Genomic DNA, 12,467 nt, shown 5'->3' on the forward strand with positions numbered 1-12,467 from the left:
ATCATTAACAATAAACTTCTAAAATAAAATGCTTTTTCAGAGATTCACCTCCTTCCGGCTATAATCTAAATGAAATGCGGGACAGCGTTGTCAGTTGGCGACGCAAACCCGTACCATTAAATTAAGGGCGTTGTTTACAACCCATTTTTAAACGGGTCGTAATTAAGTGTGCATTATTTTTAATACTTTGTGCATTAAATTTTATACTATGCCCAAAAACATTTGTGCATTAAATTTACTATGTTGCGCCATAAGTTTTTGCATTTTGTGCATTATATTAAGTGCAAATTGGATAATAAAATTATTGTTTTGGGCAATGATTTTCTGTACTGCGTGCATTATTAAAACTGTATAGAAAATAACAAAAAAAAATAGACCTGCTGTATTAAAATGTGTTTTATGAATGCATACAAAATTAACAAAAACATAAGATATTCATAGCAAAAAAGTAGCTAAACAAATTAAAAGTTTTAAAAAAATTAACAAAGAAACTTAAAATAAACATTCTTTCATCAAAAAACTCAATTACTAAACATTATTAATTTATTGAATAATAATAATTAATGCTTTTTTGGCTTTAGAAGGGCGGATTCCTTCCCTGCCGAACTGGCGCGCAATGAAGCACATGACACGTCCTTTAAAGAGTGGGAGTGTAATGCCCACTTTACTGTGAACTAATGCACATTTTAGTAATTTAGGGAACATTTGAAATCCTCGTTTATTTTTTCTCAAATACAAATTGATTTATTAAAGAAACAGTTATTTTAACGAATGAGCAAATTTAATTAAATAATTCTAAATTGCATTATTTATTGCGCAAATAGAAAAAATAATCTGCCATTATTTTATTTATTGCCCTTTCAGTTTTACAAATGCTGAAATAGTTTCTTCTGTGCTGAAATGTTTTTAATAATGCTGTGACTTATTTCACATTTCATTAAAACTAGTGCGCATTTAAATTGTTCTCTTTTTAAACAATCTGCCAGCCAAAACAATGAATTCACGGAAAATCTCTATTGTGCAACCACGTCCGCTTCGGTGGTCGTGGAATCCTATTTTAAGTCTTTTAAAATTTACAATTAGGTCGTTTAATTAACACTTTAGGTCTCTAACGGTGAATTAGGCATCTTAGGTAGTAATAAATGGGCGTTAAATAAACCGATTTTTTTAAATTCGGATAAATATATAAATTTCGCTGCAATGCCTGAAGTAGATATGAAAAGACAAAAAACCTAAGATCCGAAGCCTACTTATTACTTAACGTAACTTAATACATAAGCTCTCGTTTAAACCTATTTAATGAAATATTGAAGATGTCGATGGCAGAAACTGAATTATTAACCGATCTAACAAATTTCCAAAAATTATTACTGTTGACGTTAATGTTTTCTTCCGTTGTTGATATTAATGGTGCGTAGTTATCTTTAATGTATTTTTTACAAGAGAACGAAGATGTTTGGTAAAGTGTTCTGCATTATGCGTGTGTCTAAATTGAGCAAACATCTTATTTTTCTTCTTCACGAGCATTTTTGTAGCTTAGATTTACTAATAAAAGTAGAGCAGGCGTTGCTTATCGTATACGGAACCAAAATAATCATTAATAGAATTGTAAGGTGCATTTTTAAAGTTAAATTTATATAATGGCGGAGATTCGATTTTGCAGAGATCTGAAGGGATAATTAATTTTGCATTACAAGGGGGATGATGCCGATCGATGTCAGGAACAATACTATAACTGTCCCTTTGGACACTGAAGTTTACAGAATTTGAGAGAGTTAGATCTAACGTATTGTTATTATGGTTTAGGATGTCATTTACTTGATATAATCCGAGATAATTAAAAGAGTCTACTACAATGTTATACAGTTCAGAATTATTATATGTAGGTCTTAAAGCAGGTGAATTAGTATTATCATGAACCCATTCTATACTTGGCATATTATAATCGCCTAGAATGCACAGAATAGAATTAGGAAATCTATCTCTTGCACTATCAAGGGAAGAAATATCGTCAAGATAGACGTTTACATCGGATGCTGGTGGAATATGAACTCCTCCCAAAAATAATTTGATTTTTTCCTGCAGACATGAACTGCGATGAGTATTCCTCCTCCTCGAACTTTATTGCTAGTACGTGAGTCCCTATCATGACGATATACATTATAGTTTGACCCAAAAATTTCGGAACTTTTAATATCAGGAGTAAGACCCGTCTCACTGAACACTATCACATGATAATTAAGGTTAATAGTCTCGTGGTAAAAATCGATTACTTTTGTTTCAGTAGTGCGTAATATAATGTACATCAAAAATAATTATTTTGAAAGCAAATACATGCCTGTGCTTAATATTCAACCTTGTAGATTATGTCCTTAATTGCTCATAAAAAAAATTTCAACTGACAGATTATGACAACTGAGTATGCTATAAAGTAGTGACACTTTCTGAATCTTTAATGTAAAGTCAACTTAGTCTTCTATAACTAGTTAACAACCAACATTCTTTTGTTAAAGTAAGACCAATCTTAGTGTAAATTTGAAATAAAAAAACTAAACATTAATGAAAAACTAGAAATTAAACTTAAAATAAACACCGTATGCTCGACTTCGCTTTAGGAAGGTCACAGGACAATCGATTGAACAAAAAAAACTTACTCTGTCGATTTCCGATTTTACTGAATAATGTAATGTACATGTTATTTATTAATGGGTATTCGACTTACTCTACAGAGAAGTAGTTAGATAATACTTTTATTAAAAACTTAGAAACCTACCCAAATGAGTTTATGCAATCTCGTTGCTATTATTCCCGTTGATCCTAGAGTACTAGTACTAACCAATAACCTTTTTTTATTATTAGATCATCCATCTGAAACGCTTCGACTACGTGAGCAGCAAATGGGTAAAAACGCAAAAAGTCGTCAATTTCCCGTTCAAAGACTTCGATCCGACGGCATACCTCGCTTCCGTACCACAAGAAACAATACTCAGACACCTACAGCTGCGCGAGAAACAACGTCAAGATCTGGAAAGTTCGTGTGATAGCGTAAAGACGATAGAAGAAAACGGCGAAATGCACGGACATTCGAGTGAGCATTCGAAACTGCTCACCGAAAGACAAAAAGAGAAAGGACAACTGAACAAAGTTAGGGCCAGGCTGGAATCGACGAGCTTACTGAAGACGCCAATCATCGACGAACATTTGAAAGATTACCACCAGCACAAGCTACTGCCAGGACAGGACCCGTTCGATCTGAAGTACCAGCTCTATGCGGTGGTGGTAAGTAGTGTCAATTTTAAGGCGCTTAACTTGTTTTTTTATGCTTTAACATATAAATTCTCTTTTGATATGAAAATGAATATGATTGTCCGAGACCATTATTTTTCACTAAAAATTGTTATTCACATTATCCATTACAATAAGCCTATAGTAAGTTTTAAATAAATTTTTCTTCAATCCACTTTTCAAAGACGTTAACGGTTATCATAATCCTGAATCTTAAATTTGCGCAAAACTAGTTTAATTTGTATATCAGATGCAATAATCACTGTAAAATGTCAATTACCGACCGCTGGCCACAAACATACATAACTATTTGTCATACTGTTGCTCCAGTTGGTAACAGTTCAATTAGCTTTATTCGTCCTAACCGGTACCCTCAGTAAGTTTTGACTATATTATACAGGGTGTTTTTGAATCGCCAGGCAACTTTTTTATTACAATTGGTCATGATTTATTGAGACCATGCTCTACTAAATTTAAGAATAATAAGAAATGAACTCGAACGTCATAGTAATATATATGATTAATTTTTAAAAAGGTAGGGATGTGAATGGGTGGATAGATTATTAAGGGCATTTTATAGAATATTTTAACTGAGATTAAGTTAATAACTAGAGAGCGGATTTATAAACACGAAAAAATTAAGAATAAGCGCTTAAATAAGCACAACATCATTTTCAATAAAAAAGTTTTATTTTAAGAAAAAAAGCATTAAAAACATAATCATATTACAAATCAAAGAACACTTCTTAGAACTTTGGATAAAATATTATTACAATAATCCTAGACTTTATATTTTACACACGTATTTCAGTTTTCTTTAAAACAATTTATGATTGTAATATCTTCCAAGTTGTCCACTGTAAAAATTTTTCTCCGATCATTTAAAATGTGTTTAAAATTGGAGAATATGCGTTCAACATCCACACTCGTTGTTGGCGCAAATTTGAATTTTGCGACTAATGTTGAATCTAACTCCAAATTTTCCACCTTCTGGCCTTGTAAAACACGAGCAACGTCAGAAAGAACACCGAAACCTGCATTTTTATTTAACACTTCGTCAAGTTTTTGAGATACTCTAGTACCAATATCACCCCTTACTACGTTTGCTTGTTGTTTAAATTCTTTCACTAAGTTTATGGCATCTACCAACAACATGCTGGGTTTTTCTAACTTTTCTTTTACCTCACATACGAATTGATAATTGCTTCTTAGAAAAGCTAGATCTTGTCGCAAATCTTTGTTTTCCAAAATATTTATGCAATCTTTAATCGATTGAGAAGAATCTTCGCTAAACTCCGTAACTACTTCCTCAAATTCTTTGATATATTAGTCATAATAAAATGTGGCCTGTAATCATGTTTCCCACCTCGTTATAATCGTCTCTGGAGGCAATGGTATGTTTGGAAATTTTTCCTTAAAATGTTGCACTCTTAGTGGGACTTTAACAAAAATCTTTTTACCATTTGCCACTAATTTATTAACAGTAGGAAACTGCAAACGTATTCCTTCAGCCACTCTGTTAAACCGTGGACAATGCAAGTAGAGTGAATTAAATTGGGGTACAATATTTTTAGACTATTATTCCCTGCTTTCAACATATAACGAGCTGCATCCGAGATCATCAATAAAATTTTATTCGCCGGTACGGCATTGGGCAAAAATAGTGACGTAAGACTGTCATTTACAAATCTGGTAATCGTATTGCCATTTGTTTTATCTAACATTTTCAAACTTACTACATACCCTCGACTAGGGAAATTTTCATTTAAGATTCCAACAATTAAACTTGCCACGTATCTTCCACAACTATCGGTTGGTTCATCGACAGCGAACCATCAATAATTATCTCCAATGCGATGTTTAATTTCGTTGTAAACTTGCTGAAACACTGGGCCTACATAATTTTTTCGGAGAGTACTTTCAACCGGAATATGTCGATTGCAGTGTTTTTCAAGGAATTCTAGAAGAGGGCCTTGCTCCAATTTTTTTAAAGGTATATTGGGCTGGATCATCATTTTACATAAATCGAAATTAAACTGAAACTGCTCATCTTTTGTGGAAGTAGATGCAACAGATGCTGTTTAATTTTAGAAACTTCAAACATTTTCTTCCTTTCTACATGAAGAGTCGTTCTGACATGTTGCGTCACGTTATATTTTTTATCACTTTGAATCTAAAACAACGTACATATACAGGATTAACAAAGGAAAATACATTAAAAAAAAATTAGTGGGCTTACGGTTTTCACACAAGCTCTGCAGAATATTTTGTTGTTTTCTAATTTTAATTCTGGAAAATCCCTTATCCATTCATCCGGCGTCGATTTTACTTTCGGCATTCTTTTAAAATATTAGTAATATTACCAGAAAGAACTCAACATGTAACAAGGGAGAACCACGTATAACACTGTACTACGACAGATGCGATAGACTCATGGTTGTGAAATAAACGGTTCATTTACTTAAAAGTTTCCATTAGAAAAATTTTAAGGTAGGTAGTTGGGTACAATAATCCTTTTTTCTAGAAAATCTTCAACGGTCTTGCCGCAAAATGCCGAAAAAGAACATCTGGTTAAAAGCTTTAATTCATTATCAACGGAAGTAAGGATTTAAAGTCATAAAATCTATGGAGTATTTTTCCAATCCTATAATAAAATTTTATTACCTAAACGACCGGAACCTATTCACAGGAAGGGTCTTGAGTAAGTGTACTTCAATGGTCAAGTCCAGGTAAAATGCATACGCTACGATACGGCTACCTAACAAGTATTTGTCAACCCGACAAGGCCGGCATTTGAACAAAATATGCATTAAAACTCATATTCGTCGAAAAAAGCATTAAATAAGCATATAAATTTTAACATGCATTAAATTGAAAAAAAAGCAAATAAGCATTAAAAAAAATGTGTCAAATGACTCCAAATTGTATCATAGTTACAGATATAAAAAAGTTTTGAAGTGCTTACATTTTTCACAAAAAGCATTAAACCTAGAAATCCGCTCTCTATTAATCACGCATTTAATGAGGCGTTTAGCGACGTCTGATTGGCGTAGAGTCGGTCGCGCGGTACTTTAACGCCGTGTTAAAAATTTAATCGCAATCAAATATTTAACAGAGCTTCTATATACCGGGGCTGAAAGATTTTGCTGAAGCAACAATCGTTTAGTGACATATAATGCGACACTATGGTGATTACTTGAATTTTTACCACATTGATGAATTGTGGCCAAACCCACGGCTGTGTATAACTTATAAAATAAATAATATTTCTCCTGAAAATTTTGACGCAAATGACGTTACTTTGTTGTTAAGCTTTGGCTGCTGCTTTACTTGGCATTATTGTTTATACATCATTAGTAAAATTATTTTAATTTATTAAATCAAAACTACTTATCTCATTTTTTTCAAATTTTGAGAACACAGTACTGTTTAATTAACAAATTTGAGTCGAAGGGAGCTCCTAATTTATATTCATGTCTATCCCTATGACCAACGTTAAAAAAAGGTACTGTATAATAATATAGTATAAAAGAGTATATTAAGGTTATTTTAGACAGAATCTGTTTAACACTAATTATTATTTTTAATTCGCTGCAAAAAACATTCATGTAAAACCTAACTATTTAATAATTCTTCGAAAAGTTGTTATCGAGTTTTTGGTGGAGATCAAACAAATAAAATTATGTTAATGTTTTGTATCAACCGAAACTAACATACGCAAAGAAAAGGTAAAAAGCTTATTATTTTGCACATTCTGAATTCAATTTACTTAGCAAAATTGTAGATAACGTCATTAGCTTTTGAGAGTGGAAAACAAAAAAAGAATTATTGACGTCTTGCTGTTCGCACCATAATTAAAAACCGAATTTCACAATACACATTTGTCAAGTGGAACCTAGACACTTTCCAGGAATATCCTCGGGAAATACGTATTCGTAATTGTATAAATGTTTAATAAAAAAATTTCAGTACGTATTGTGATAACCCAAACATCCCGCCTTAAATTGACATGTGAAAAAAAAATTGAAAGCCCGCAAAAAATTTAAAAAAATGGTCTTGTCTGTGATCGCTAACAAAATGGAACCATACATTGTATTTTGAAAAATGGCGGAATACGTTCAGATGCAAATGGTGGACCCCAAGGTTGGAAAAATACCGCGAAATAAAACAAAATATATGGAGGACAAAATCGTTTATTCCTCCACTGACCCAAAAGAAAAAAAAGTTGCGCAGGTTGAAGACCTTCTTAGTGCTCAGCTACAAAAAAAAGACTTTCCAAACTTTGAATCAAATCAAATTAAAGGTTCTGAATCAATGCAAATATTTGAATATTACAAAATTTAATGAAAACAAAGCAAAATCTGAAGTAAAGTAACTGGATACAAATACACAAGTTATTACGGACAACATGTTAATAAAAAAAAACTATGCAGCGGCAGCGGCACCAGAGCGCTGTGAGAGTGTGGAGATCGAACTATCTCAATTTCCTTCTAGAGCACAGCAGAAATACCAGTTGTAGCACGAGCGGAGTTTGGGATTCCTGGTTGTGGCTGTTCTCCTACCCACGACGGTGATTCTATCTATCGCAAGCACTGCCGCACAGCATCTCTTCATTACGAACATGCCGCACGAGCAGACCGTTAAGGTCGCAAACTCGTGGTTGGGTCCCGGTTATGGACAGAAACCGACAGCGTCACGTCATCTCGACCGCCCCTAACTTTTATTCAAACCTGCATCTTTTGTGCAGATGGCGCGATAAATACCGCCAACTTAATGTGACTCGATCTTCAAATGTGTGGCAATTAGTAACTTTTATGAAATAGATCCTGTTAGTGTCATTTGGCTGTCAATTAATTGCCTTGCTCTTAACACGTCCCCCACGACTTTTTGCCGGTTACCGGTGACACTTTTTCGTTGTATAGGGCTGGAATAGTGTTCTTTTCGGTCCGTTGACTCGATAATTCTACGGTTTGTCGTAACCTCAAATCGTAAACACAGCAAACTTTCTTTGACAGTTCCTACATTTGATAGCGCTGTCTTTGTCTAGCACATCGGTTAGGTTCCTCTCTGTCAACCGCCGGGCACTGGCAGTTTGCCGTACTTTCTAGAAGTAATAATAGATCTAGTGACTTTACGCCAGCTCGACTAGAAACCGCGCACTCCGCTTCTACCACGTGTTTCTGTGTTATTTAATCTCAATTCCATTAAATGTTCAATTCTTATAACTCTGATATTAACGACAACTGAGCAAGTGTTAAAGTTTCAAAAAGAGCAATAAACAACATTTAAATTCGCCATACATTCTCGTGAAGTTTTAAACAGCAAAGAATTCTTATGTGAGATTAAGATTGGACATCAGACAATTTATATGACGGAAACATTCATCAACAAAATATTTACATGAAAGAAAAACTAGCAAAAATTTGTAAAAATAAAAAGATCCGTTGTGAAATAAAACTTTTGCAGGCGTGAGGTTAGGAACTGCAGAGCATTAAAATTTACGTTCGATTTAAATTATATAGCAAAGAAAATTACTGAGGCTAAAATTGTGAGGTGAAAAATTGCAAAACCTACAAAATTACATGAGTTTCAATTTCGTGTCTATTCGAGTTATTGGTTAATTTTTAAAAGTGAAGTTATTCAGCTGCATTGTGGCGTCGGAGGAATGCGTCGTTGAAAAAAATGCGTCAAAAATATGTCTCCCAGAAATGCGATCAATCCTGTGGCGTTATGCAAATAATGGTGTAAATCACAGGAATAAAATCACATAACCCACAATGTTGTTAATTTGTTCATTAAGATTTTATAGTTCAAACATCTCCTCGGTTTGAAAATACTCCTTCATCATGGCCGTTGCCAGAACAAAGAATTTACCTGATGTTAAATTATGCCACACTTTATCTACTATTCAAACAAAGAATTTACATTATGTTAAAGTATGCCATTTTCCAAGTGATTGGTTACTTAAAACAATTAGCTTTGGGAGTTTATATCGTGAACTGTCCCCAGCTTATCCCAAACAAAACACATGATAAATAAACAACACAAAGTTGCGAGAAAAATATATCCGGATGCTGTGATGATGATATATGATAATAACTATAATAACTGCCTAAAGGGAAAAATTGATAATCCCCCCGTACCTCAGTTCACGATATTATGAATTCTACCGTACTCTCATGGTCCTTTTCATGGTGGGATAACGTTAGGTTAATTTTAACTGCCGTAAATGAACTATTAGCAATCTTGTGTGAGGAATTAAGAAGTATTATAATGTAACACTTGAGTATAAGCATCCAGAAACCTGATTCATAATTCGGTAAACAAAGAATGAGCCCTGACTACGTGAATTTCATGCAATTCTCGATCTAAATAATTTCAGGACCGTTAAATTGTGTTAGACTTGGTTAACGATTAAAATCCTAACACGAACTGTGAATTTACAAACAATAAAACAAATTTACAACGCGTGTTAGCAACAGTCGAAAATTGTTTTCCTTTCCTCTCAAAATTTCTGAAAACATTTTCTAACGTAGTGGGATTGTTATTAATCTCCAGGTATTTTTGTTCAATTCTTTGCTGTAAGTCCTCCAGATTGATTTGCAACCGGCGTGTGAAAAATTGTGTTTTTTTAAGATTAATAATAATTTCAATTTTCGGTTAGAAAAATTAACTTATTAGACAAAAATTATATGATTATACTGTATAAAACAACTGAGATATTTATGTCATCAAATGGGAAAAAAACTTAATATTTTTCTTCTATGGTATTTCTCCGCGATTTCATGGTTTCTGTTAATTTTGAATAAACACAAATTAAACAAAGAGTACTTCAAATTACAATATTGAAAAAGGTGTAAGCTAATTTATAGAAATTATTTTAAAAATCTTTTTACTCAATTAGCAATCATTTAAATTACCCGGATTTACAAATAATTGACATTTTATACAGTTTCTTCGTGATTTCGAAATTCTGAATTACAAGAACTTAAAATGCAGTCATGCTAATTTTTCGCGTGGATTATTGTCACCAGACGCGATATTTCATTAATTTTAGTTCTAGTTTTAATACTAAGAAAAAAGTCAAAGACTAGAAGTTATATGATTTTTTAAATAGCTTACATTAAAATTATTTTCAACTATACACAATGTAATATCATATATATAGAATTGAGAGCAAGAAAATGCTTTCCCCCTCACTCATCTCATTTTTTTTTGTAATAATACTAAAAAGAAACGTAGGATTATACCCACGCGATCATATTTGAGGTTCATAAAAATGTGTTTCTCTTAATCGGCTTCGTTTGGTCCAATCCTACTAGAATTTTGGATTGGACTTGAGCGTTTAAGCCGATTCACTTGAATCTCTTTGCGTTTATATGGATGTGTTTAAGCCGCTTAAACGTTTCTAAGCCGCTTATTAATTTCCTCGATATAAGCGACGTAATTGTGTCCGTTTGTTCCGGTGTGAACACACAAGTGGTCTTATTTACTTATTTCCTAAACGGGAAGAAAGTATAGTTAATTTCATGCTTTTCAACGTTTTGTGACGAAAATTTTGATTGTCCGTGCATCTGGCGGTTGTTTCTTGTCGATTTCTTAGACACGTATCTCTGAAACTACTAAACCAATTGCTGTGGAATTGGGTCATTTGAAGACTAATAAGTAAAAGTTAAACGCTTAATCCTATTTAAATTTTATAAAATAATACTTTTCTATACTCGTGGTTGATTAATCGGTTCGTATTTTGTTACCTTGGACGTCTATGTCATTGATAAGTAAGCAGAAATGACAAGTTTGTGGTTCGCGGTTCGTCGTTAGGATAGTGTACAAAATACAGAAATATATTAACAAGTGGTGAGTTTTTCGTTCGATTCTAAAATATTTGTATTTTCTAGAGCCATTCGGGCATGCTCAACGGTGGTCACTACATATCTTACGCTTGCAATCCGAACGGCAACTGGTACTGCTACAATGACAGTTCATGCCGAGAAGTACTGACAGATGGCGGCGAAAGCACATCAAAAACGAAAAAAAGCAATACTCCATTACGTAAGCGCAAAGTGATGAAGAGCGGCGACGAATCGAGTTTATTCGACGAAGAGGATGAGGAGGAAGATAATAAGTCGAGCACGGACAGCTACAAATGCCCCTACAGCGACGTAAAAGCTCCGAAAATCGACACGAGTTCGGCGTATATTCTTTTTTACGAAAGGTCAGGCCTCGATTACAAACCTTATCTTCCTGAAGTCGTTTCGAACGGTCAAATTGTGCCTGAAGTTGAACTAGACGAAAATGAATCTGAGTTACGTAAGCAGTTGTGTTCCATTCAGTAATTTAGTTAACTTAAATTGTTTTTGTTAATTTTTTTAAGAGTTGCGAGAATATATTTTTGTAAATGTGTGCCACTTTTTTAATTCGGCGGATTTCGTGTCCCTGTTTTTATATAGTATTTCGTTGATTGTTAATCGGTTTAAGAGAAAGATCTATTATTTATGAAAGTGTATTATTAGATGTTGAAATGTGATCTTGAAGCCTACATTATAAAACACGTTTTTTTTTTGTTATAGGGGGTAGGTACAAATCGGGATGTATTTAATACACCATCAGTTTGAATTTTATTTGAATTGTATCGAATCCTGGTTTGAAGCAACCAAAGATGTAGACAGATTTCGTTCAAAAGTTGGCTGTTATACAGCGCTTTCTGGGGGTTATTTATTTTACTAGTCTGATATTCTTATCTTATTCCACTAAGTTTGTAAGATATTTATAAGTGTTGCTTTTTTTGACACGGTTAAAATATATTTCCATTAGATATAATATTAATGGTGCCATTACACAATAAAATAAAGCTTGTATATTGTTTATATGCTTTTTTATTTCTCCATTTTTTCTGATATAGGGAACTGGATGAAGGGAGGAGCAGGAAACGACGTAATTTTTAACAGAAAGAATGTTTTATCATTATAACTCATTTATGTTAAGAATATGAAGGTATGGCGGCAAATTAAAAAATATATACGAACAGATCCAAGGCTTTATCAAATCATAGATCACGTTTACGGGATCAATATCTTTGATCAAGGCGATCGAGCTCCTCTAATTTTCAGCGTTATGTACTGTGTGCTAAATCACAGAGCATTCTTTTGAACAAGGTAGTAAGAAAATAACACAAATGTAAT

The 12,467-nt window shown here is 33.3% G+C and overlaps 1 protein-coding gene across 3 annotated transcripts in view; it reads left to right on the forward strand.

Annotated features, from left to right (window-relative positions):
* The window catches only part of LOC135138886 (ubiquitin carboxyl-terminal hydrolase 32), a 42,838-nt gene extending 30,686 nt beyond the window's left edge, over nucleotides 1-12,152 (forward strand). For all 3 annotated transcript variants that reach the window (XM_064068911.1, XM_064068912.1, XM_064068913.1), the window contains 2 exons: nucleotides 2,860-3,279; nucleotides 11,184-12,152. In XM_064068911.1, the coding sequence (XP_063924981.1) occupies nucleotides 2,860-3,279; nucleotides 11,184-11,621 (858 nt within the window). In that variant the 3' untranslated portion in view covers nucleotides 11,622-12,152. The remainder of the gene's footprint in view (nucleotides 1-2,859; nucleotides 3,280-11,183) is intronic.
* Nucleotides 12,153-12,467: the final 315 nt, after the last annotated feature.

Source organism: Zophobas morio, unplaced genomic scaffold (genome assembly GCF_036711695.1).
Source record: "Zophobas morio isolate AGI-343-1 ecotype UQ-CSIRO unplaced genomic scaffold, CSIRO_AGI_Zmor_V1 ptg000030l, whole genome shotgun sequence".
In the NCBI taxonomy this organism is placed as follows: domain Eukaryota; kingdom Metazoa; phylum Arthropoda; class Insecta; order Coleoptera; family Tenebrionidae; genus Zophobas; species Zophobas morio.